Here is a 27,023-nt window from a genome sequence, read left to right on the forward strand (position 1 = left end):
AACTACAAAGCCCGCCAGGCAGCGCGGCCGGCCGGCGGCTGCTGCAATCCGCACCTTCGCACGCCTCGGGGGGGCCGGGGTGAGCGCTGGCAGGGGCGGCCGCCGCCGCTGGCTCGGGAAGGATGGTTGTACCCGGGACTCCGCCGGAACACTAGCGCGGGCACTTCTGTCGGGGACGGGGGCCTGCAGCGGGGCTCTGATGCAATGGTGGGACCTATTGCTCCTGTGGTGGCATCGCAACACTGCGAGATCATTTGTGCCCATCGCAATTAAGTTTGCAGGATCTGGACATGGGAGGATCGAGCGTGTACGTGTGACTGTGCCTGCTCCTCGGCATTTCTCCTGACTGCATCTCTTGCTCGTGCGCGGCTTGCTAGCTCCCGGTTCTGGCTACAGGGTACGCCGATCCTCAGCACTAGTATCCTTATTCTTGCTTCGGGAACTACCTGGAAGACCATGCATCGTTTTGTCTCGGTTGCCAAGCAAACTGCGGCAAGCCTGGGCTGCGAAGGGCCGGGGGTCTGCCGCGGCGGAAGGAAAGCCATGGCTCTGCGCTGCGCCGCTTCGCTGGCGGCCGGGCGTCAGCCGCGGTGTCCCTGTCCCCGGCTCCCGCGGCCGGCGCGGGCGGGCACGGTGCGCTGGAGCAGCGCTGCCAAGGCCTCCGCGGTGAAGATCAACGAGAAGGCGAGCAGGGAGAAGATCCTGACGCTGGAGTCCATGAACCCGCAAGTGAAGGCGGTGGAATACGCGGTACGGGGCCCCATCGTCCTTAAAGCCGGCGAGATCGAGAAGGAGCTGCGGAAGGTGAGGCGGGGGCGGCCGGGGTGCGGGCAGGGCAGGGCGGGCAGGCAGGGCAGGGCAGGGCGGGCAGGGCAGGGCGGGCAGGCAGGGCAGGGCAGGGCGGGCAGGCAGGGCACATCAGGCAGGGCAGGGCGGGCAGGCAGGGCACATCAAGCAGGGCACAGCAGGCAGGGCACAGCGGGCAGGGCAGGGCACAGCAGGCAGGGCACAGCGGGCAGGGCAGGGCGGGCAGGCAGGGCACAGCGGGCAGGGCAGGGCAGGGCGCACTCCCCGCCGCTCCGCTCCGCGCCGCCCGCTCCCGCGGCGTGCCCGCCGCCGCCCGCGCTGGCCCTGCCCCCGGGGCACTCCTCCGCCGCCGCCGCTCCTGATTGGGGCGCCGGGGGGCTCGGCGGGGCCGCGGCCGGCGGTGGGGCCGACGTGGCAGGCAGTGGGGCCGGCGGCGCCGCTCACGCCCCGCGGGGCCGAGACGCGACCCCGTGGAAGCCTCGGGAAGGCGGGCGGGCGGCCGGGGGCGGCCCGGGGCGGCGGCGCGGCGAGTGCCGGTGTAGCGCCTCCCTGCCAAGTTACGAACTCGCAGACCAGGAGCGGCGTCTCCCCCCGTCCCTGCCGCTGCCCGAAGCCGTGGCCGGCCGCGCTTTCCCCGCGGGGGGCTGCGGGAACGGGGCCGGGGCGTGCAGCCGCCCCCCGCCCCTGCGCTGCCCACCCCGGCCCCACTGCGCTGTGCTGCGGGACGCCCCCCCCGCGCCCCTCACACGGGAGGCGGGAGAGGCACAAAACAAAGAAACCCGCCCTCCGGCTACTGTTTATCTGCTGTCACGGATTGCGTAAGGCAAATACGGTATAGCCCCGTAGAGCAGTGTTTACATTTCTTCAGCCACTGTGACCCCCCCCGGTCCTTTCTGTTACACGACCACCTCGCACCATCACAGAGCGCTTGGAGGCCCGCGGGGATGGCAGCGGTACCCCCTGGCCGGCCCGGGACCCTTTTGAAGCCGGGAGCCTCCTGCCCCCCACGCGAGAGGGACCCGGCTCTTCCCAGCGCTCCCGTCCCTGCCCCTGGGCTCTCCGGAGCCGGGGATGCTGTCCGAGGGGGCGCCGGTACTGTGCTGCTCCTGTTGGACTGCAGGCGCCGAGGTGCTTCAGGACAAGCCGCCAGAGCACAAACCCGCTGTAGCGCTGCGCAAAGTTTTTGGTGCTTGTAGGAGCTCAGGCAATGCGGCCTGACACGGGATGCTCCCGAGAGCTTGGGCCAAAATGCGCTAAATAAAGCATCCAAGTCAGTCTGCGCTTACATTCTGTTCTTCCTAATATTTTTTTTTTCTTATTCCTTACCTTAATACTAAGACTTCACATTGGAAAAAAAATCCCAAACACCTCCCCCTCCCAAGCCCTTAGCAATTCAGGCATGGCTTTTTACTTGTACTGCTCACATCGCAGCTTCCCCTGCCAGCACCAGGGCTCGCTTGTTTTTGTTCTGAATAAAGCATCTGGCACGGTTACTCTTCTATGATTTCAAATATCATTCCTTGCCTTCACTGCTTTAGCAAGTCTTGCTAATATGTTATTACAGGTACTGCAAGACCATTTTGGTTAGTGTATGTAAAGTGCTTTGATCAAAACCAATGCCATAGCAATGCTAACAAGAAACAAGAAGAGATTATTCTTTGGACTTTTGTGTTAATTGGTTCCCCTTGTTTTAGAAGGTGAATAATGTTTTTATCTCACTGTGTATTACATACAGCGATTACTTATGTCTACCGCAATAATTGTTAGAAACAGCTCCTTTTTTAGAATCCTACTTAAAAACTTCAGAGTGGTGATGGAGATTTCATTTCCGAACATTTGGTTTGATTTTTGCCTTATAACTTGCTTATAAAGGTGTCATTGTCTTCATGCAACTAGGTTCCCTGGTGGGGTGCATTTTCCAGAGGATGAAATCTCCCAGTGTTCTGACTGAATGTGTTGTTTTTCAAGTTAACCTCACAGGGCAGGAGATACTACTTGACAAAACAAACATAATGTGGTCCTCACTAACCCCTCCCAACTCCCCTGCTTACTTCAATTACCAGCTGAGTCACTGGCAGAGAGTCATCTTCTGTGCACTTTTTAAAATACGCAACAGCGAGCCATTGCCAATTGCTTTATTAAAAGATTGTTATGGCAGGTTTCGTGCCCACTGAGGCGACATTTTCCATTTTAAAGGTTTTTTCTTGCACCAGTCTCATGGAATTGTGGTAGCCATTATCAATGGCTACCAGCATTCATAGACATGTGACTATGCTCTGGGATGACTAAAGCAAACAAAACCTTCCCAGTTGGCAGGGGAGGAGGACGGATTACTGCAAAAGTTGAGACAATGTGTCTGCAGAGAACCCTAATCAAGGAACCAGCTGAAAGCCTTCATTTTCTTCCCTACTGCTCAAGTTACTCAATCCTCTTTGCCTTTCTGATAAAAATACTCTTCCTTCTATTGTTTAATCAAACTGGTAAAGTAGCCTTGTGTAACGCCTACGTTCCTTATCACTGAAACATTACAGATTATCTAAATGAGGGGTTTTGGTCTAAAATTTACCTCTGTGAGATCACAGGTCAATGGCACTTAATTGTTCCCTTTTCATTAAAACTGGACAACTACTTTTTTCATCTTTCTCAACCTTGGCTCACAGAGTTAGGTCAGCCACTGCTGGCAGAATTGACACTGCCTGGTGAAGTAAAGAGGCTGAAGCAGTTGCCAGAGAAAGGTGATGCCCCACAGCTTCTCTAGATCAATGATTACTCTTCACTGACAGCAAAAGGGTTGCCCCATAGCAACTTTATTACATATGATGGGGAAGGAGCTCTGCGCGGGCATGAAAGCATGGACTCTGTAGTATGTCAAGGAAGCGCCGCACTGGCTAGTGGTAGCAAGAGCAGGCAGAGGTGAAGCAATAATAGTAAATCTGCATTCGTCCCATTCTGCCAAGATGCTTTTGGGTCATTTGTCTCTATAAACTAAAAGCATCTTAAATGCAGACGTTGTCTAATCAGGTGCAATAGAGGCTCTCCCTCTTTAAACTTGGTTCAATTCAGTTAAGAGTTCACACTTGCGTAACTTAGACAGCTTGTTATGTAGACTATAAAATAGCTAATTGAAGCTGCTTGCACAGTGTAAGCTTTCATCTTCTCCAAGTTTTGTTCTGCTGCCTCAGATTCTGAATAGCAGTCCCTCTCTTATTCTATCTGGCACTTGCTTCTTTTGTATATTAACTGCAAATGATTACAACTCCACAGTGCACAGCAAAATAAGGACTAAAATGTTACTTGGGAAGTCTCTGACTAGGCCACTGAAGGGATAGTTCTTTAAAAAAGTAAATAAAAATGAGGCATTAATTAAGCAGTAATTTTAGCTAATGTGCCAGCGTAAGACAAGTTAGAATACTCTATTAAAGGAGAATAAGATTGATCACTTAGGATTACAGATAGGGCATGCTGTACTTGGACTTTTCAAGTCTTGTTGGCCTGTGATCTGTATTTATCTAGGTGGAAAAATGAGGTTTTCATCCATATTAAGTCTTTCCAACTGGAAGTCTTTATGCAAAGTCACTTACTTGAATCCCCTCTCTGAATATTTTTTTAAAAATAATTTTGAAATTACATCATGCTTCAAAAGTGAAAACCTGGTTTCTCTTCCCCTTTGCTAATATCCATAATCAGCTGATTCTGACTTACTAAGGTGATATAGGAAGAAGGAATTAACTCCAGCCATTTTCCTTGGTGTTTCTGGAAACTTTTTAAAGCAAGGTAGATCAAGAGGTATATCTTAATAAATGATTGTGCTCTCAACAGAACTCAAAACAAATAAGACCTTTTTTCTATCCCTGTTTTTTAGACTTGCTAGCAGATGGCCACCATATCAAGTACTGACTTGAATTACATTTCAGACTAGAAATTTTAGCCTGCACATGGATTCAATGCAAGAATAATGTAATCTCTGGACAAAGCCCTTCTCTTTACTTAACTAGTAATAAACAACCTAGCTTTATCTTTACACAGGCAGCATGCATGCCTGATTTGTTACTTTGCACTTATGCGAATTTTAACTGACCTTGTTGTGGGAAGTTCCTTCATATCTGTTACTCTGACATCTCTCCCCACTTACAGTCTCCCTTTTTCCCCATTTCCTACTTAGGTTTTACACAATGTCAAATTGTATTTCAGGTTAAGTTGGCTTACATGCACTTGCAAAGCATGTACATATTAAACAGCATTTTAGGATCCACAAGTCAACTTGTGTAACATTGGAACCTGTGCCTGGGTTAGTGTAAGTGGGACACCATTGGGTCCCTGTTCAAAACTTTCAAATGACAAGAAAGAGAATTGTAGGACAGAAGGGGGTAGAGGGATGGTATGCAGAGGTGCATTGGTACCTTGTAGAAAGTTCCCTCAGATCAGCACAGGTGGTTAGCATATTCCACCACTGGGTCTGAACTATGTGCCTTTAATGGCAATATGCAGTCTCTACACACTGAAGCTCTTTGGTTTTTTTGAACAGCCACTGTAGTCTGACTTACTTTTACAGTAAAAGGGTTCTACGCTCATCTCCTGTTCCCATGCTTTTCATTTGCATAAACTACTCCAAATAGGTTCCTGTTGCACATTTGTTCTTCAAGTCACTGGTTCACTCCCTAAATTTCTGTTTAGATAATAAAACTACCAAAATCCCTTCTGCTTATGTACCTATAGTCTCAGGTGGCTTCTGCTGAAGTATTTTGGTTAAAAGACTCTTGAGCTTTTCTTTTTCTTTTCTAATTCTTCAGGCTTTTAAATTGAATTTAAAAAAATCTGACTTAGAATCCAGACTTATTTGTAAATGTGAGTTGACTGTGTCCCTGGGAGTTGTGGAAAGATAAAACACAGTTTGGACAATGACATGAAGAAATATAATTTGACATGCCAAGAGAAAGATACAAGATTGACTGGTACACCCAGTAATGAAAGATGTTAAGCTTAAATTACCATCCTATAATTTTCTGCTTTGAATACGTGACTGTGTGCACACTAAGAAAGTATCTTCCAGGCAAGAGCATCTGACCTCATTAAGACAGAATGGTTGTTCCTCAGCTGCCTGTACATGTTGCATATGGAAGGGAATCTGTCGTAGATGTTTTTTAACAGAGTGAAAACTTCTGCAGATGAAGATGAAAGAAAACAAGTTTTAAGAGTATGATTACCAAAATCATATGTTCAGAGGCACACAGTTCACAAGATCCAGTTATTTGATCTTTTCTTGTTGAATACACTAGCAAAATCTATTCCAAAATAGCCCTTTTCCAATAGGTCTTCAAGTTAAGAGGGCACTGATGTCTAATCTCCTTCTAATGAGCATTATTTTAATTCCGTCATTTACAGTCACATTAAAATCTAGGACTTCATTCATACAGGCAAAATTTCTGGATGCAAATGCACTTTGAACAATGTATAAGGCAAAAGTAACTTGGCGACGACTCCTGTTCTGTAATCCCTGAATCAGATCTGCCAATTAATGGTGATTGTCCCATCTGATCCTAGGGAGCGTGCAAGTCATCACTGCCATATCAAGTCAAAATCCAGAATTTGCCTTCTCTTTCCTTCCAACAACAGTTCATGTCAGCTTGAATTACACATGCATAGCACAAACTCAAAGCCTTACTCTGTGGTAAGCAGGTCAGGTTTATTTTTTTGCTGTGAGCTGTTTTAATAAAAAGATTGGAATGCTAATTCAGGCCTTCAAGTCGCTATTAGTTAAGGCCCTCTGGGTAGTGCTTTCTCGGCCCTTTGAGAGAGGAGCGGGGGAAAAAAGCAACTTGGCTACTACAACATAGATCTCAACTATGCTGAAATGTTTGGTTTTTCTGGCTCTCTTATTATATAGCTTGTTTGTGCAAGTCACGGCAAAACCAGACTCAGCTTGCGCTAGGGAAATAGCACAATGTTTCACAGTGTGATGTTACTGCCTGATAACCGCCAAGAGGAGACACAATGCAATGGCCTTGAAAATGAAACAATGAGGAGCAGTCAAAAGTCAAAAGTCAGATTCTGAAATTCAAAAGTAGTTGAAATACCATGTTGCTTTTCTGGGATTACAAGCACCTCACATTTTCATGGCCTCCTCAAGGGAACCCTTTTCAGTTGTCTCCTACCACCATTACCAAATCCAAATCATGCAGACGTCTTTACAGACTGAGGGTTTTCCTTTGAAATTTGCTGAAGACTTTAGCAAAGACGGCTTTAGGTCAGTTTTCACCCTTCTTTTTCTGGGCACGGTGTTATTTTGCAATTTGCCATCATTCTCAGATGGCACCATCATAAAGGGAACCTCCAGGCATGCTAAAATTTCTAAGAGACAAACCAGCTCCTGGCAGTGTACGCCTTCTGGTTAGTTCTTTGGGACAGTGTATGTTCTGGCATCATATAGTTTCCTTAATCAAACAATTCTCCCAACACTTCTCACATGGCGACTTTCTCCTTGAGAGACAGCTCATCATTTCATGCTGTACTCCTTACTGCTGGGTTTCTCGAGGCTGTGGGGATGTCTAGGGGAAAAGGAAGGTTCTCTAAACCTGGTGAACTACACAGAGATTTGTATTGACTCTGCACCAATGAATTCAGTTCATATATGAAAATCCATTCTCCCAACTCTGAATGATACTTAGAACACTGATACAGTTGTTAGAACAATCCTGTCTGACCTGCGTCAGGTTTCAGGGGCTTTTTATCTGGTCTCTTAAAAAGACTGCATTTCCTTTAAGAGGAGAGTGACAGAAGTACCAGTTTCCGAAGAGCTTATTCTAAACCTGGGAAGATACTTTTGTTCCATCCAAATCCTTTCATTATCAAGAAGACAGCAGCTGAGACAAAAAGCACACATTTTTATATTTTCTGATTCACATCTGAATTTGAAAGTGCAAGATGGCTTCTTCAGCTTTAAACATGGTTACTACAATGAGTCCCTTTGCCAACAGTTTCAAAAGAACGGCAGAAGATTGGCTTTGTTCCCAAGATCAAGATGAATCATGTTACAGTGGTTGTTTTGTAGGGCTGGGGATTGGTTTTCCCCCTTGATGTGGTTCATACCCTCTTCAGCAGACATGAGGATCTATCTGGTACTTACTGCTCAAGAGTTTGTTATTAGAGCTCCTGTTCTGCAAGCTTCACTTCTCCAAATTTCTGACTGCTGGCAGAGGCCAGTTACAGCCCAGTCAGACTGCCTCTAGAACACACCTTGAGAACCTGCACATACGGAGAGAGAAAGAATATGAGAGAGAAAATGAAAGCATGAATGAGAAAGCAAGAGCGAGAGTATGAGAGAGAGAATATGAGAGAGAAGCAGGGTGGGGGGCAGCTCTCCATCTAGAAGAAAGCAAAACGATTCCATTGGCCTACTTTCTGCTCCCCTTGTATGTTCCTTGTTTTGCCAGGGACTTACATTGTCTCAGCACAGGCATGTTGCTGACATTGTCAAAAGACTGCTTAGCCTTCTGCAGTGAAATAAGTCTTGCCCTAACAAACTATGTCCTGTTGCAGCACTTTTCCTTCAGTTCTGCAACCTGATGCTGAGGTTATCAACTTCACACTCACATGTCCTCCTTTTATACAGATCTTTTAACAGACTTTCCAAAAAGTATTTGACATTAATCTTCCCTTGGATACCCATGTGCACCAGTGCCATCACCACAGGAGAAACCTTGACACAAGTAATCAGTGATTAATGCCACGCTGTCTTAAGGATTTGAATAGAATTCCACCTTGAACTCATCTGCAGAGTCATAGGCACTGTCTAGAATTCCCTTGATGCCAGCTTCTGATATCCTTGCTTTGAAACTTTGACTCATTAGCATTCGACATTTCTTCTTGCCTGTTACTGCTCCTGTTCCTTCTTTCTGAAATGGTAAGATGGGAGTTTTTGTTTCTGGAAGAATCAAAACTAAATCTGAACAACTTCTGATATTCCTTCTTTCAATAGGAAAACTTGAAATCAAGTAATAGAAAGTGATGATAAAACCCCTAAGTAGTCATAATAACTTTTTCTAGATTTCACTTGGAGGGGATACAGTGAATCTCGTGAAGACCGTTCTAAATAATTGCTGATATTAACTCATTGTCAGGGAAGGCAAAGGCCCCAGTTAACTAAAGGCATCTCTCTTTTGAAAGACAAAAAGAGCAACAGCTCTTGTGACTGAGAACAAGAAATATAAGTTAGTCAGGAGGACCACAGGCCTTTAAGCAGATATGTGAGAAGAGTGTTGTACAACACAGAAAACCTACTTGCTCCTTCTCTACCAAGTTTCACGGTAAGGTGACTGTTACGTATGGTTTGCTGTTTTCTCCAGATCAATTATTTTAGTAGCAAAGGTAGAGTGTGGTTTACGGAGTAGGTGATGATTATACACACACTTGCAGTTGATGCCTAAAGGCAGTGATGGCATAAATGCTGAGTTTGGTGCTAGGAAGAGATCTGGATGCTCTCAATACTAATAAGCTGCAACATTATTTACAATAAATCTGACACAGACACCAAAAAGTTCTGTTACCTTTGTTGTAAAGGCCGTAGCACTACAAAAACTCCCAAGGTACATTATGAAATGCAGGGTATCTTTCAGCATTTCACTAACCTAAGAAGCAACTATTTTTTTATTGCAGAACACAATAGTATTTGTGTGAAAACCCCATCTAAATTGTCTTAACAGAATGTATCTATGCTGTTAGGGCTCTTGTTTGTTCTGGTTTTAATCTGGTAAAACAGGGTATTTCTATTTCATCTTACTGCTGAGAACTGCTATGTTGTTTTAGACTGCCTGACTTAAGGCAAAGAAAGTATCATCCCTTATTCTTTAAGAAATCTGTATTACTGTGCAAATCTAGTGAGACTGAATCAGTTTGCTGTAAGAAGGACTGAATGCAACCAAAATCTGTGGGAATTTTTCTTAATTTCAAGCTGGATTTGTTCTCCTTCTACATGCATCTTTCTTTTCCTGCTTATCTGTAAATTAGAATGAAACCATCTTGTGCTATCAGCAGACCCCAGAGAGTTTGAAGAGCATTTTCTAGCTATTTGTATTACTCACAGATTGCTAAATTTCAGCCTCAGGTACCTGTAATCTTTATCCGATATCCCCTTACCCTAATTCTTTATTTAAGGTCAAAATACTACTTTTATTGAGGCACTCACTTAGATCAGTAAACATGAGGAAATGACTTGATGGAGTCAGTGTGTCACTTTCAATTCTAAGCGAACATTTTTTTGAATTCCTGCTAAATTTAAGGCCGTATGAAATTGACCCTTTTGAGTCGGAATCAGCTGAGTCCAATTGTCTTGCCATTTCTACCTACCTATTTAATTTCAAAAGAAATAAATAAATGCTATCAGTTATATGATGGAATGGGTCTGTAGTGGGGATCTGAATCACATCCCATAACCTGCCAGCCACGTTGTGCAGCTGTAAACCTTGAAATCGTGGCATAGCTGGGCATTTATGTCCCTGGTGACTACTAACATTTTGGTCATTGTTATCTTTGCACATCTGGGTTCCGGTCTGTCGTTGAGGTCCAATACATAATCCATTGTAGAAAAGCAAAAATTAGTTAAGGCTTGCCAGCCACATATTCTATATCCAAATCCAGTAAATTGCTGTAAATGTATAGGCCAGGAAGAGGCTTTGTGAGTCCACAGTCCACAGCCAGAGCAGGTTGTTATAGGTAATTCTGTACAGAAAACTAATTGGTCTAATTTTGCAGTTCATTAGTCCACGTGAAAATCCTGTCACTATTTGAAGGCCGTTGTTAGAAGGCCACTGCTATATAGTAGGGACTGCTGTCTCTTACACTTAAATATACATTAGAAAAGCTATAAATTAGTTCTTGCCTACCTCATTTATTCTTCTTGTTATGTTGGCTTTTACTTTCAGTTAATCTCTTTTATTTAAATCAATGGTGTTTTTTTCCTAGCAATCAGTTCCTTGGCTTTTTTCCCTTATTTTATTTTGCTTTTTAAAGAGCTGTGATTGCTAATCAACATTCATCAACTGTTTTCCCTCTGTTCTCATGATGTATTCAGCTTCTGACAGAAAAAATGGCTGTCTGTTCAGATTTCAGAGATTAGGAAGCTTTTAAATATTCATGGTGATTATTTAGCACTTCTGCTGTTTATCGTATAGAACCTCACTATGATATACTTTGTAAAACATCTGTAGATGGAAAAGTGGGGTCATCACACAGTGAATATTTAATCTAAATAGAAAATAAATAAGCAAGCAGTACTTTTACAGTTTTTACTCTAAAAAGTATTGAAGGTCTTGAGGTTTGTTTTGTTAGTGGATTTCTCAAATATCCTCAAACCTTTTTTAGCTTCTTGACTGATCCATCCCTCCCTTAGGTGTCTCAAACATGTTGCTCTAATACTGACAATTCAAAACGCCTTTTTAATCTTTTGTACTTCAACACATAGTTTCTGGGCAAGTCAATCTCTTACTTGTAGCTAGCAGAAGAAAAAAGCCAGACTATTATTTAAAAATGTGTCATAGTCAGCATAATTTCTGTAAATCATTTAAGATTTACTCGCCGTATTGTAGAAGAAATGCATGAAGCTTTACATTAAACACTCTATCTGTTCTAAACAGAGATTAGGCACTGTTTAGTTACAGCCGTATGACAGATACCAAAAAAGAGGAATTCCTTATCACCTACTTCAGCCTTAAGAATACATTGTGAATTATCTCTTTTTAGGGAATCAAAAAACCTTTTACTGAAGTAATTAAAGCCAACATTGGAGATGCACATGCAATGGGACAGAGGCCAATCACTTTCCTCCGTCAGGTAAGAATATTGTAAAATGTTATTCTTGATTTTTTATTAGATTACCAAGAATGCCTTAAAATCTGTCTGATGTGTGTATTAGTATAAATGATTCCCCAGATGCACTAAGACTTAAAATAATTATTTTGTAAAGAACTGCCAATTTTGATTTCTGAGCCAAAGTCCTATACCTTGCTTGTTGAGTGTGTTCTTTTTCAACACAGTAGATTTCCTTACTTTTCATATCATTCCCCATCCATAATTTTTCCTGCCACTTTTCCTCTACTGTCAATAATGCACTTCAAAAAAGAAAGTGGTTGTCTTCAAAGAAAAAAGCAAATGCCTTTCTTCATCTGACAGTATACTTTAAGATCTGCACCAGTTGGGTGTAACTAGTTATACTGTTGCCGATTTTGCACATTCTACCTTTGAGAAAACTAATTGGTAGGTTAACTTTCAGAAAAGACTACAACAAAATCCACATTTGTATATTATTCCTAAAACACAAACAAGGTTTAAAACTAGTGTGACACTATTTACTGAGCATCCCTTGTAATCATCCCTTTACACGTGTACACACATGTAAAATCCTCAGTCTATAATAATGTAAATTCAGAGTTCCAGGACAACCCAAAGCCATATCAAACTGGGGGTCCACGTCACAAGATTATAAAATTGAGCTATACAGCAAACGGTCAGCAAACTAGGAGGACTGGAGCTTCTTAGAAATTATTCAGACCCAATGTTATTAAAGAAAATACTGGGTAAATGGGAAATCTTTTCTCCCCATGACTGTGTGCACACATGGATTAATTCTTTAGTCATTGTCCCACAAGATGACAACAGCCTATCCATATTACACCATGTAAGCATAAAAATGAGAGACTGGGACAAATTAAGCTGATCTCAAGCAAGACCTCTAGATTCTTTGCGTCTTACTTTCCTTCATAAACTTAATTCTGCTAGGTCATCTTTCTACTTTTACTATGTTCTATATCACCACTTCTTTTTTAATTAAATATTTCCCACAAATTCAAATTAGTAATAGCTATAAGTTATTTTTGGGAAGGATTATTAGAACATGCAACTGGGACTTCAAAATTTGATGATATTTCTCAGTTCTGCTCCATATTTAAACTCTTGATTTCTTGTCAATAAAGTGGGCTAGTAATACACAGAGACTGTATAACATACGAGTAATTAACTGTGTTTTACTGTGTTTGCAGTGCATAGCTTACTTGGACTCCAATCTTCACTGTCCATAATACAAATAGTTAATAATTCTATAACTGTTTTTATCAGCAGAACTTGGAACACAGTAAGACTTCTGTACGTCACTTCTGTAAGCACTAACCTTAAAAAAACAACTGCAAACTCTTCATCAATAATCTTTGGTTTAGATTTGTGATCTTCATTTCCAAGGAAAGTTAACAGTAATATAACCAACTTAAAATAAACATTGAGAAGTGGCCAATTTACAATTTCTTGGCACTCTAGGTAGTGGCACTGTGTACATACCCAAACCTGTTGGACAGCCCAAGTTTTCCAGAGGATGCCAAAAAGCGAGCCAGACGGATCTTGCAGGGTTGTGGAGGAAACAGCTTAGGTAAGCACGTGTTTCAGTTGCTCCTGTTGATATGAGAATCAACAAAGATAGTTTCAGTTATCTGCAGTGCTGAAATTTCTTAATCAAGTTTTTTTATATGATTCCAGGTCAAATGGGAGCTGGCCTAGGGCAAAATGATCGGGGCAGGATTCAATTGTGTCCTACCAAGCAGTGACAAATGATGTGAATTTTGGATGAGGCTTGTCACAGGAAAGGACACAATGGGCATTATTAGAAAGCTATGCAGGCCTCTCCACAATAACACCTAGGCGGAACCCTAAAGAGAATGCTGAGCTCTTTTATATTAGAAAAATGAGTGGCAGAGAGTGCTAGTGAGGCTTTGTTACTGTTCTTACAACATCTGTTAATCCTCGACTCTGTGTCTCTTGCTAAATCTAGGTGGGGCTGTTTACAATTTTATCATCTTTAGGATGTTTCCCTGCCAAGGAGTCTATGTCCCTGTAACGATGGTATCAGCAAACAACAGATGTCCATCTCAGCTGATCCAGTTCACAGTCCTGTATCTCAGTTTTGAACCATCAGTCCAAGTATCTTTGTCAGGATGTGAACTGGCATATCAGAAACTCAGGTACCAAGACGATAAAGCTCTGCAAAGGGAAAGCTACACAGCTGAAAGGTGGTAGCTTTTTACTTATCCAAGATAGTTTTAACTGAAGGTGTCAAAACCCTGAAATAACCCTTGAGAGAATTAAAGAACTCTGTTCTTCAACCACCATTCCTCCAAGAGTATACATACACTATACATGTAAGGAAGTACAGACTTTATGTAGTCAGTAGGGGGGAAATGGAAGAGACAAATTCTTTATTGTGTGGCAACTGTACTGCCTGCTTCTAATTGGGAATGCCACTAGGATTTCTACTCTGCAGATAGTGTTACAGCTGCTGGGTACAGCAAAGAATCTGGCACACTTAATCACCTTCTTTTAGGTAGGCTCACAGTGACATATTCAGAGTATGCATTAGAGTAATTGGCATATTTCTTAAGCTTTGTGGTTGCAGTGCCTGTTTGCACTGGCATATTTTGAAAGTAGGCTCTGTGAAACTTAGTAAGATAAACAAAACCTAAACAGTGGTTATGTTAGCGGTATTTCAGCCTCGGACTATTCCTAACAACACAGCCTAATACAGAACGTATTTTATCTTCACCTTTTTTTTGCATTGGTTTTGCTTCTATATGTAAAACATTAAATGCACATTTATCAAAACTGAGAAGTTCCTCTAGCTCCATTAATTCCTCTTCTGGCTTACTTTTGAACAATAATTTGTCATGTAGAGTTACTGGGAACATGTTTGAATTTTGCCTCAATCTTCCTTTGTAGTGATTTTCACATCCAGGGACATGGTAAGGGTGCTCAGAATGCTAGGTCTCAGCCGCATGCTGGAGTGAAATGTAAGGAATTCAGCCTTGCATGATATTTCAGAAATATGTTGACTGTACAAAATCCCTTTTCAGCAGATCACGTATTTCAAGTAATTTGCATTAGCTCAGTAGGCGCTGAGGAAGTAGGACTGAAACAGTTGCAATATTCAAGTAAGATGATCACTCTGAATACACCCTTTTAATTTCAGTAGAGAAAATGCAGTTCTGTAAGTAACTGGAGTCTAAATTATTTTTTTCCTGATACGATATGTACCAAAACCAACTGTCCCTTTAAATTCCTGAAAACTAAAACCACTGTAGACTTTACCAATCTGCTGTACTGGTTTATACCTTCTCTCCACCCTCCCTGTCCCCAGTATCATATATCAGCCCCTTCTCTTGGCCTCAGTTGCTCCTCAGCCTCTGTACACCATCCCATAAACACACAGCCTGCGGCAAGTGGATGTGCAGCTGAACAGAAGTTACTCCTATCACTTTGCTGGTAGTTTGACAACTTACTGCTGTTCTTTTCGTGGCTGAGAAGGAGAAACTGGCTTTCTTGGGAAAAAGCAAAGGTCAAAACCCGATGCCTCCATGTAGCTTTAAGTGCAGTGTTGTGTTTTAATAAAACCTTATTTTCCAAACATTTGTCAATCCAACACAGAAGCGGCTTCACCACATACGATCGAGCCCTTTGAAGTGTTGTACCCGCATCTATGCCAGCCTATTTAAATGTATTAATTGCAAAGTTAATACGACCTTCTTGACCTGTGGACATGAACTAGAATAACCTTACTTCCAATAAACGTCCATTTGGCAAAACCCTACTCATAGTATTGAGTCTTGCTACTCCCAGACCAAGTATGAAGGCTCAGATATGTCCTCAACTTCTGTTGTGTTCAAATACTCTGAGATTCCTTTGACGTCACTTACTTTGCATGTGGGATAACTGTCACATCCTTCCAGGCAGTTGAGAAATTTACCTCTCTGCTACATTTGAAAATACCTAATACATGCACATGCGGCTTTTTGGGTTGGGTTTGCTTATTTGCATTACACAGTGCAAACAGATGGGTTCTAGTCAAAGCTATCAGTTGAGTACAATTAAGTGTAGAAGTCCTGAAAATGGAATTCTGGCCTTCTGCATCTCCTCACCGAGTCACGCGACTGAGTCCCCGGTGGAGCACAAGACAGAATGACAGCTTGGGTTTGTTCTAGTTTAACAACAGCTTCCTAGCTGTGGTCAAAAACCCATGTATAGACCCAAAATACCTTTTAGTCCTGTAAAAGTAAATGTTTAGGATGTCAGGGAACTTTGTGCCTGGAATTACCATCTTGTCCCATGCAATTATACAGTACTTGCAAAGGTTCTTTGTCTTTATAGATTACACTTCCACAGAAGTATTATCAGGTAGACCACCAGCATGTAACTGAGTGCTGAGAGTTAAGTCAGGCACAATTATTCCACTCCACCCAACAAGCAAAGAAGATTCTGCAGCTTCATGACAGTGTTCTAAATTAGATGTACACTTGTCACTTCATTGTCCATCAGTCTTAGGCTTCATAGCTTGAATCCATTCCTGATTTTGGCTTAGGCTTATTTTTACTCTTTATTTGTTGCACACGCTCAGGAATAATGCACACAGGCATCTAATACCTTACTTTATTTATTATTAGTTGTGCTCTGTAAACTGCACATAAGGCTTATGGATTGGGGTGACCCTAGATGTTTCTGCTGCAAGTAACTGAAAAGCAGTTGTGGGAGATGCTGTGGGGAGAGAGAAGCAGTTTAAAATTTTGGGGGTTTCAGACAGTGGGAGAAAATGGCATGGTATTATTTTCATATTGGAAATAGTAACCTTATTTTTGTCATGGATTTGAAGAAGTTATTTTCCTTTCTATTGCACATGCCACCTCAGTACTTAAATAGGTGTTGGTTGACATTCTGAAGTGGTTTTCAACATAAAGCAAGCAACTGGAAGATAGTCAAAATGGGATTGCTGCCCCAGTTTGCAAAGTAGCCTTTAAATCCTACTTTTTAACAATCCAGTTTTGTTTTTTTTTTTTGTATTATAGTAATACTTATGATATTTGTCTAATTCCAAATGAATTCTTTTGCTCAATGAACAAACCAACTCTTTCTTACTCCCCCAGTTCTGGGGATCCAAAGCCCTCAGCTATAGAAACACATTCAGACAATACTCAGGAGTTTTGCTACCAAACAGAAAATCTGATGTTCGTTTTACTCAATTCTCATCTCATTCTCTATTTGTCACAGGATCTTACAGTGCCAGTCAAGGTATAAATTGCATCCGTGAAGATGTTGCTTCATATATTGAACGAAGAGATGGAGGTGTTCCTGCAGATCCAGATAACATATATCTTACCACGGGGGCAAGTGATGGTATTGCTGTAAGTGTTAAAACTAAACCTGTCTTTTCTTGGTATAAACTATAATTTATCAGTTACCTTTGGAAATACAGATCTCTTGTCGAACATCTGGTCTCAGAAACTCCTGCAAATTTGATCTAACAGATACTGAAGTCACATGAAGTGGATATCCGATACCCAGAATTATGTGGATGTGAGATGCCAGCTAAGAAACAGGTGTATGGAGACAAAGTCTCTTAATATACATTAACTTGTATCTTTTGTAAAGGCCGTATAAACTACATAGTTGCCTAAATATAAATCTAGGGGATTCAGACCATTCAGACTAAATAATGGTGTCCTCAGAGGTCGAGACACATTAGCACTGCAGGTCAGAGGGTATGAATCAGTGGCAGAGGGAAAAGGGAATGACCTCAGAGGCGAGAAGGATCAGCAGGTCTTCTTCCTAGCAAACTCTCTGCTAGCGCAGATTAATGCCAGTGAAAACCCCAAAGACCTATTTCAGTAACCAGCTTGTCTGGGAAAAACTTCAGGTTTTGGCTTCAACCAAGGTGCGAAGATGGCCTTCAGTTAAGACAGGAATAACTGTCTCTATTAGATTTTTCCTTTACACAGACACATTTACTGATATTACAAGCACCAAAAGTTCTTTGCGTTTATTAAGGCAGCCTTTCATAGCTTGTTTGTAAAAGGTTGTTTTTTGTTTTTTTTTAAATGACATCTAGTGGCAGAGTTCAGAATGACAATGTTTGCCATGAACAGCTCTCCAGGTGTCTTTAGCGAACTGGCTTTCCAGAGTTTATGATGCCAAGCGGTTGGTGTACTGGTAGCTTGTCAGGAATGGCAGCGTAGCATATCAAATCGGTACCATGCTTATTTGCTTTCACCAGTGATGAAAAGTCAGCAGTACAAGTCTCATTATTTGGCACTTCCAAGGATAAAACAACTTTTGTTTCCTAACTTGGGGGACAGAAGGCGTTAAAGTTTTTAAATTTGCATTTGGTCCTGATTATACATTTTGGATGCTTGGTATTTTTAAACTAGTGGTGGGTACAAAATTATGCTGATTATAAATCATTAGCTTAGCAGCTGAGTTAGTATGTGATGAGAGGCACAGAAAGGCAGATTTTGTTCTAGAACAAATGAGAAACTTAAAAGGATACCGCTGTTATACTTGCAGAGATGTTTTTGGTTTGGCACTATCAATTACACGTTGATAAGGATGCTGCTTTGATTGCATCTGTACTTCTGTACTGCAGAGTTCTCCCTTGATTATTTGCCAAGAAATCCATCCACTTCCTGCACCAAATGCACTCTTTCATTTAATTCACGTGTAAAAAGCCTACACATAGACACACACAGACACACAGCTGCTGGGCACAGGTAAACCCTCTGGACTGACCTTAGCACAAGCATTACATTTCTCTCTGTATCTTCTGGGAATAAATTACATACGATACATTAGATTTCCATCCCAAGACATGGAGACTTTTGGTCTCTTCTGTTACTTGAAAATGAAACCATCATGTGAGTCTCTAGCTTTGTTCCACCTGGCCACAGTTTCTCCTAATCTAAAATAGGTCTTTCTGTTCCAAAGGAGAACCTCCACAGGCCCCAGTTTCTAGCGTCTGGTTTTATTTGTTGGCCTCTTGTGTTTAGTGAGATAAATGAGTGGAAGGCAACAAGCAACAACAAGCTGAGGCTTCTTTGCTTACAGCTGGGTGCAGTAGAAAAATCATTATCTTGATATTCCTGTTTCCAGCTTTCCCTCTAGCTTTGTGCTTAGAATGTTTTTTTGTAAGTTTTGCAGGTGATCAGACATGATCTCCAGAAGCCGTGACACGCAGAGGAATTCCATTAAGCTGAGTTAGACCATCCTCACTCAGCCAGTAACTTAATAATGTGAAATAAATAAATGCCCTTTGATATGAGAAGATGACTGTATTCTTCTGGAATAGAAATCTACCTTAACTCTAGATTTTTAAAGAAGGAAGATCAGTAACTTATTCTAGCATATACTATTAATGCTGGTGTGTGACTTTTTTTTTTTTTTTTTAAATTCCTACTTTTTCCCCAGACAATTTTAAAGATCCTGGTCTCAGGAGGTGGAAAATCCCGAACAGGAGTGATGATCCCTATACCACAATATCCCTTATATTCAGCAGCCATATCTGAACTAGATGCTATCCAGGTGAACTACTATTTGGACGAAGAAAATTGCTGGGCTCTAGATGTGAATGAACTTCGCCGTTCCTTGAATGAAGCTAAGGCATATTGCAATCCAAAAGTCCTCTGCATCATCAACCCTGGAAATCCCACAGGTATATAGCAATTTTATTTAATTGTTGGGCTTTAAGACCGATTTTTTCCCCAAATTTTTTCATTCATTTGACATTGCAGGCAAATCCTAAATACGTACCAAATATGTAAAGCTGAATTCTAGAGATCAGTGCTCTAAGTAGGACAGTATGTCATACTTTTTGACACTTATTTTCAGTATCATGGAACTCCAGGGATTTGGGAAGAGAGGAGGGAGCAGGTTCACTTCACTGGATCCCATTTGAAGCCACAGCTTCCACCGAACTTTTGCAGACTTGTGGAATGACTTTCAGTCACTTCTGGTCTTTGTCACAGATCTTGTCTCTGACACGGCCTGTAGCCTCTGAGAGGCAATGCCTGCAGATACACTGAGGGGCAACCACTGCCTCCCTCAGAAGAATCTAGTTTTTCAAGCAGTTGAGGGTGATGAGTGGGATAATAGCTCACACTTAGCCATCATGCATGTGAGTATTTGCCATGATCTGTTACACACAGAGTACTTTTAGTAAGTTACGGATTGATTACTGTATCTCACACTTCCTTTGCTTGAGATAGACTAAGTTACCTTGAACCGTAATTCTTCCCAAAATGTTCCTTTATGTCACACTTAATGAATTAAATTCTAAAATCCAATGGCACTTTTTTGAGGACGAGCGTTAGCTTATTGAAAAGCTAGTAGCCTGACTAGGTCTGGGCAAAAAGATTTGTATATATAATGTTCCACTAACTTTCTTCTTGCTTTAAAAATCAAACTATAGGACAGGTCCAAAACAGAAAGTGCATTGAAGATGTGATACACTTTGCTTGGGAAGAGAAACTTTTTCTTCTGGCTGATGAGGTAATGGAATACTCTGTTCTCTCAAAAGCACAGCTGAAAGTACACATAGGAGGTGTAATTTTGTTCCATGTCTGGTATTGATATTTTTTCAGTACCGGGAACAGATTCTTTAGTATCATATTAAGACATGAACAAACAGGCAAGATTCTTAATATCAGAGGATTAATATGAGAGGTGGCTTGATCTGGATTTGAACTAGGGAGAAAGTGTAGGGAACACAAGCAAGGAGACACAAGGAGGAGCTTTTCTGGAACCGACTTAAAAACCTGTGCGATACTCAGACCACTTCAAATGAAAGAAACAAAAGGGAAAATCAATTTAAACATAAAAGTAAAGCTTAAATTACACAAAGAAGATCGCTTTCTTCCAAAGGCTAAACTATTAATTATGGCCGCATGAGATAAAATGTATCATTACAGTAACTATTACTTAACAAAGCAACTTGTGTCTTCTAAGGGCTTTAAGTTTTGAGTGTTGCCACTGTTTCTTCAGTTCAGATCTGGCTCTCTAAAAGGCCATCTTTTATCCTTAGTTGAGGGAACAGAGCACATTAATGTCTTCTGACTGTTCAGGTTTACCAGGACAATGTGTACTCTGAAGGATGCCAGTTTCATTCTTTCAAAAAGATTCTGTATGAGATGGGACCCGAGTACTATAACAATGTTGAGCTGGCCTCTTTTCACTCCACCTCTAAGGGATACATGGGCGAGTAAGTCTGCTTTAGTTTTTTTTTTTATCTCATCTTCCTCATTAATCTGGTTGGACAGCCGTTTCATGCTAGTGACCTGAAGGTAATCCACTGTCTTCTATGAGTTTTCACTAAAAATTATTAAGAAAAGGAAAACGAGCATTTAAAGCACAGAGTAATGGATTAGCTCAGTGGTTTTCAAACTACCAAATAATAAGTGTGTTTATTTCAGACACTTAATGCCTCAGTTCCACAAAGGTGAAATCCTACAGTCCTAAAATACTGTCTCCAACATTCAAGGGAACAGCTCAAGAATCACTGGGATGTCTGATATTACAAATGTTTGGGTTTGGTTGTTTTGGGGAGGAAGAGATGGAAGAAGAATAATTTTCTGATGAAATGAATGCCATTACAGCCATATGCTCTTGTTCTGAAGAGCACACAATCCAAGCTAATTGTTAACTTGCCTGAAGGGAAGCTGCATGTACACCTTTTTCCCTGTATAGGATACTAGGGCTTAATGACATAGCATTTAGCTCCATCTTAAAACGTTATCAGTATAGCAGCTGTTTCAACAAGCTGTACGTTATATATTGTAAGATGCTCATTAATTGTCTTTCCACTTCTGCAGTCATTTTCATTGCTTTTCCAGTGTTTATACACTTGAGGTTAACCAGTCTTTTCTGTTCACTTTAATCACAGATGTGGCTACAGAGGAGGTTACATGGAGGTCATTAACTTGCACCCAGAAATTAAAGGACAGCTTGTTAAGCTGCTTTCTGTTCGCCTTTGTCCTCCAGTCTCAGGACAAGCAGCAATGGATATTGTAGTGAATCCTCCAATACCTGGAGAAGAATCTTATTCACAGTTCATAAAGGTCAGCAATAACAAGCTTGTTCTTTCGTGCTTTTCCTAAACCTAAATATTGGGAACTCAAAATACGCACAGAGACCAGTCTTCTTCCCTTTCTTCTCGGACAGTCCTGTAATAACACCAGTTTACAGAACTATGCAGGGTATTTTAAATTAACTCAATATGACTACCTTTAAAAATATTTTTTATCCCTTTTATGGCTCCTTTGTTTAAGAGCCAAAAAAAGCTAAGGCGGCATTACCAAGTCAGCTTTCCTGCTGATAAATTCCTTTTCTCCTGTTTTAGCACGACATAAGAAATCAATAAGTTTTGCTTTTACTAAAATCTAAACAGGACTGTAAATTCAAATACAGTTATAAAAGCAGCCTTGCTCTTAGGTATCCAGTGCCTCTGTATTCTGAACAACATGGTAGTCTGTATTAAAGTATACATATAGCTTCTCACTTGTAAAAATGAATTTGGCTTAAGAAATTACAGTATTGAGTTAGATCAAAGGTTCAGCTACCATGATCTCTAAAGACAGACAAGAGCACATGCTCAGAAGAATGTAAGAAGAGGACATGCAGACAGAGACTTCTGCAGGGTATTGTCTAGCTACACCACTTTGCAGTTGTATCCTGCTGATGCCTTTTTGCATTGCTATCTTTAAGGGTATGACTGGAGTTGGGAACCTCATTTGTTCCAATCGCTCAGCAAAGCCTTCAAAGTGCTTAATGCGGGCAAGGCTTCTTGAAGCATCATAGTTTCCTCTGACGTTTTTATTGCCACTTCAAATACCTCAAACTGAACACCTTTCCTTTTAAACAGGAGAAGGAGTCTGTTTTGAACAATCTTGCCAAAAAAGCCAAACTAACAGAAGACATGTTCAACAAAGTACCAGGAATTCACTGCAATCCACTTCAAGGAGCTATGTATGCTTTCCCACGGATCTTTATTCCTTCCAAAGCCATTGAGGAAGCAAAGGTCAGTCAGTCAGTTTTACCCCAATCCATTTTAACTTTCACACACTTGTGCCTGCCACTTGTAATAATGAACTTTTATCCAGAGATAGAGTAAGCTCATGTAGTTACACAAGTGGTACTTCATTGACTATGTATGATCTTAAATACAACATGATCTTTCTTTTAAGAGAGGAAAACAAAATAGAGTGTGCTGTCCCAGTGGTAAGGCTTCCAGGTTGAGAATGTTACCCAAGGACATTGGTGTTAAATAGATTAAGTCATAAGGTGGGCAAGTAACTGGACCTGTGCAAATTCCAAACTGCTGCCTGTGCCAGCACGTGCGATAGGGGTTGTGATGGCAGTGTGCTACTGACCCTGCAAAAGAAGCCCCATTCAGCAAGTGCAGGGAAGACGGAGGGAGGCTTCCCTAAACAAATTTTACCTTTTTGCATTTGAGTCAGTAAGCTATATTACTAAATGAAAAATCTTTTCCTTCCTAACTAGAGCTCTCTTACCTAATGTGGAATATTCATTTTTTAAAGAGAGTTTTATCAGCATAGCTGAGGACAAAAATAGGGCTGTTTTTCAGCTGATTATTTGATTAGGCATATAACCTGCAGTATTTAAGAACTTCCATAGTTATTAATCAGGGGACTTTCCAGTCTGCAGATAATTCAGGGGAAAAAAATAGTAACTGCCAACGAAACTGGAACACACAGCTCTCAAATTAATTTCATCTTGTCAAATGTCAGTGGCTTAGATTTTTGTAAGTACAATTTTGAGAGTTTGGACAAAAAGTTACAAGCAAGTCAAGGAGAAAAACAAAAATACCTAAACTCTTTTTTTCAAAGCAAGCGTTTCGTGTAGGTTCTTCAGCCTTGCTCCTCAATGAAGTACTGTTAGGTAGTTCACAGTACGAACTGTCCCATTAGCAATTGTTCTTCATCTTCTTCAGTAAATAGATTAAGAAACTAATAATCTAACAGAAGGTTACAGAAAGAAAAACAATTGTGAAATTCTATATATTCGAAATATTTTGACTTCAATAATTCCAAAACATCCATTCCCTTAGACTCATAAAATGGCACCTGATATGTTCTATTGCATGAAACTTCTGGAAGAGACCGGAATATGTGTTGTACCTGGAAGTGGATTCGGCCAAAGAGAAGGAACCTATCATTTCAGGTACGGTTTCTGTTTGTTTAAAATCAAATTAACTGTAATAAGCTAAGTACCATCCCAGTACAGTTCTTTATCTTCTGATTAAATGTAAGGATTTTTATTTCAGTTTATGTTGTCTCACTTTCTACTGGACATTTTCTGTGGGCTGACAGCTAGGTCAAAGACCTGGTCTGCTAGATAAGCTATTCAGGTTTTATGGTGTTTTCATAGCTTGCTGACATAGTTTTATTCTATTTTTATACACTGACAGTTGAAATGCCTTCTCCACAAATACAAACAGTAATAATAGCTTGTACTCTAATCTTAAAGTTGGCTAAGGCATTACAAAAACTGCCCTGCTTTCTTCTGGGGGGAGGGAGGATAAAACTCCATAACGTTTCCATATGGAAACAAAAATGTTTCCATATGGAGAAACTGCGTGGAAGATGCAGTATCTTCTCTACAAACGTGCTCTGTAAACACACTGAGTAACTCTTCACTTTACCAAAAGAAGATGTTGGACTAAACTTTCCAATATCAAAGCTGTGAACATAAACTCTATTGCTTTTGCTTCCAATAAACAGCGCTTTACTCCAGCCGAGCCACTGACAGCTAGACTTTTTCATGGAATTTAGTCTTGTTCAGTCTGAAGCAACGTCACAGAGGGTACCTTTAGCCGTGATAGTTCTGCAACAGAGATAGCAGCGTGAGATGTCTGGGTGCATGCTGCTCCAGGAAAAAGCTAGTGTGAGTCTATTCCTATACCAGCGTGGGAAAAACATTTTGTTCTGTAGGTCTTGCATACATACTCAACATGATTTTCAGATTATGCAGAAGAAGGAAGAAAGGGCCCAAAAGCTGCAGTGTAGGGTGTTGCATTGTTTTAACGTTTCTGAATTAAGTTTTCAATTCAAAAAAAAATCTACATTTACTCAGAGCTGCCCACCTCCCAAGCTCAAAAAATGGGGTATAATTTGGGGTAACTGCACCAAAAATGGAAACTGAGTTGCTGTTATTTCTTACTTCTCACTCAACAAAAAATAACAATTCTTTCCTGTATATTAACCAACTGAAACAAATTGCTCTAGTTTAATAGTATAGTTCAATTAAAGCACAAATGCAGAAAATAAGAGAAACACATCAAAACAGGTACTAAACACGTTACTAGCTGTGCCTGGAGATTAATCAAGAGCTGTGCAAAGATCACAGTTTAGTTTGTTTTGAAGATCATGTGGGTTGTTTTATTTCTTCCTTTAAATATTATTTTTCAGAATGACCATTCTTCCTCCAGTAGAGAAGCTGAAGATCCTACTGGAGAAAGTGAAAGACTTCCACATAAAGTTTCTTGAAAAATATGCATGAAACTACTGTGGCTTTTTCCCCTCATCCCCTCCCCTTCAAGGCGAATGCAGAAAATGAACAAAGATGTGCTGAGAATGTGCTGTTCATCTAATCCAACTAAATTCAAAATAGAACCAATCTCAGATATTGTTACAACCTACCGGACTATTCAATTTAATGTCTGGTATAGAAGACATTGTTACACTAACTTTTTGTTTAAGGGGAAGGGGAGAATGTGAAGAAAGTGGTGAGAAGAAAGTCAGTAATTGATTTTGTGCCTTGATTGGAAGTTACATTTGTGAACTTTTGACTCAGTAGGTTGGGGAAGGGAGCTGCTCATTAAAATTACTACTGTTGTGTTGTTTTTTTGGGGTGTTTTTTTACAGAACAGAAATGTCAAGAGCAATTGTTTAGCTAGGAACATGGTTCCCATCTTGAAATTCTACTAAACAAAAATTCAAAACCTGCATTATAGATACTGTTTGGTTTGATTTTTATTGTTGTTGTTAAGTATGAAGTGTTCTCCAAACCTGATTAAGCATGTAGGTACATCATGCTTATTAAAAAGAAAATTTTGGCAGATGTGCGCAGATACCTTTGTACTTCTGTTAAAGAGAAATCCTGCCATCACAGCATAATGAGTGGAACATGCAGGTTTGATCAGAGGAGTGAACATGGTGTCTGCTTGAACCCTATTTTTAAGAAGCGGGAACATAATGAGGAATATTAGTTTCTTACTCATATGCTGTTCAACACATTATCCCAGCATAAGAGAAGTTCACTGAACACTTCCTCTGGTAACAACTCCCTGAGTCTCCTGTTAGCTCACATCTTTTACATACATGGAACATAGCAAGTTACTGTTTCAAAGCAGATCTGAGTACTGTAAATACTTTCAAGCAGGGTAAAATGCAACACTATTTCAGAATCCCTTTATCTAGGGAGAACATTTGTTTGGAACCATGTGACTGAGAGGCCTGTTATTTGGCCAAAATCCAGCTTGAACTGGCATGGACTAACAGATGTTGTTACCAGGAGAAATGCTGGGGGTGGATCCTAATGAAGGAAAAGGTATTTAAAGGAAAATTTCTTGCACCTGGCATAAAGATAACGATAGCCCAGCTCACTCTTAAATCTTCCACAGTCATACTGCTGGCTGAATGATCCTGCGTGCTTATTGAAACCCAGCTAAACCAGGTCACTATCTAGCAGTACAGCTGTATTACTCTCCTAATCGATGCCAGTCTCCCTGCACAGCAAAAGGCAGCTTCTGTTTCTCTAGAGAGGGAAGCTGGACACCTGCTAGCACTGATAAAGGACTGAAGGAACATATCTTCCAGTATTCAGACATGAAAGCATTAGCATTTGTCAGGCTTAGGCTTAGCATTTACAAAGTTTATTCATTAAGAGTATCTCATTTAATCTAATCACTGATTTTAAGTTATTATTTCGAAATAAACTCATTTTAGTGTCTACTAGCACTTCGTTAGGCTGCCTGTGTAGCTAGTTCAACATCCTACGCTGATCCAGGTCAGTAAAGCCAAGGGCTAGAGAATCACCATACGGATAAAGCCTGTGCCAGTCTACTACGTGTGCAAGACGAGATGTTGCCAATAGCTGTCCTTGCAACAGCAGCTACTAGTTTACAACATAGTGTTAGCAGCTGGTCTACTTCTCACAGTTCCTTACTGAAGCCCATGAGAAGGATTTAGCACCTCTCGGTCACCTGCCAGCAGTCACAGGTTCATACATGAAAATGGCATGCTGCTTCACAAAGTTACTATGGAGGCTTGAGGTAAAAAAAAAAACCAAACTTTTATCCTTGGAGAAATGGATTTCTTGGAGGACAGCAGGCTGAGAACACTTACGTTGCT

At 41.1% G+C, this 27,023-nt stretch overlaps 1 protein-coding gene across 1 annotated transcript; it reads left to right on the plus strand.

Moving 5' to 3' along the window:
* Nucleotides 1–414: 414 nt before the first annotated feature.
* GPT2 (glutamic--pyruvic transaminase 2) lies at nucleotides 415–25,506 on the plus strand. Its single transcript, XM_055818438.1, has 11 exons — nucleotides 415–804; nucleotides 11,542–11,631; nucleotides 13,108–13,216; nucleotides 16,876–17,009; nucleotides 19,066–19,309; nucleotides 20,066–20,145; nucleotides 20,718–20,854; nucleotides 21,536–21,710; nucleotides 22,514–22,669; nucleotides 23,720–23,832; nucleotides 25,080–25,506. The coding sequence occupies exons 1-11, from the start codon at nucleotides 457–459 to the stop codon at nucleotides 25,168–25,170; spliced, it is 1,677 nt and encodes a 558-aa protein (XP_055674413.1). The 5' UTR covers nucleotides 415–456; the 3' UTR covers nucleotides 25,171–25,506.
* The last annotated feature ends 1,517 nt before the right edge of the window (nucleotides 25,507–27,023 follow it).

The sequence above is a fragment of the Falco peregrinus genome, chromosome 14, assembly GCF_023634155.1.
Source record: "Falco peregrinus isolate bFalPer1 chromosome 14, bFalPer1.pri, whole genome shotgun sequence".
Taxonomy (NCBI): Eukaryota; Metazoa; Chordata; class Aves; order Falconiformes; family Falconidae; genus Falco; species Falco peregrinus.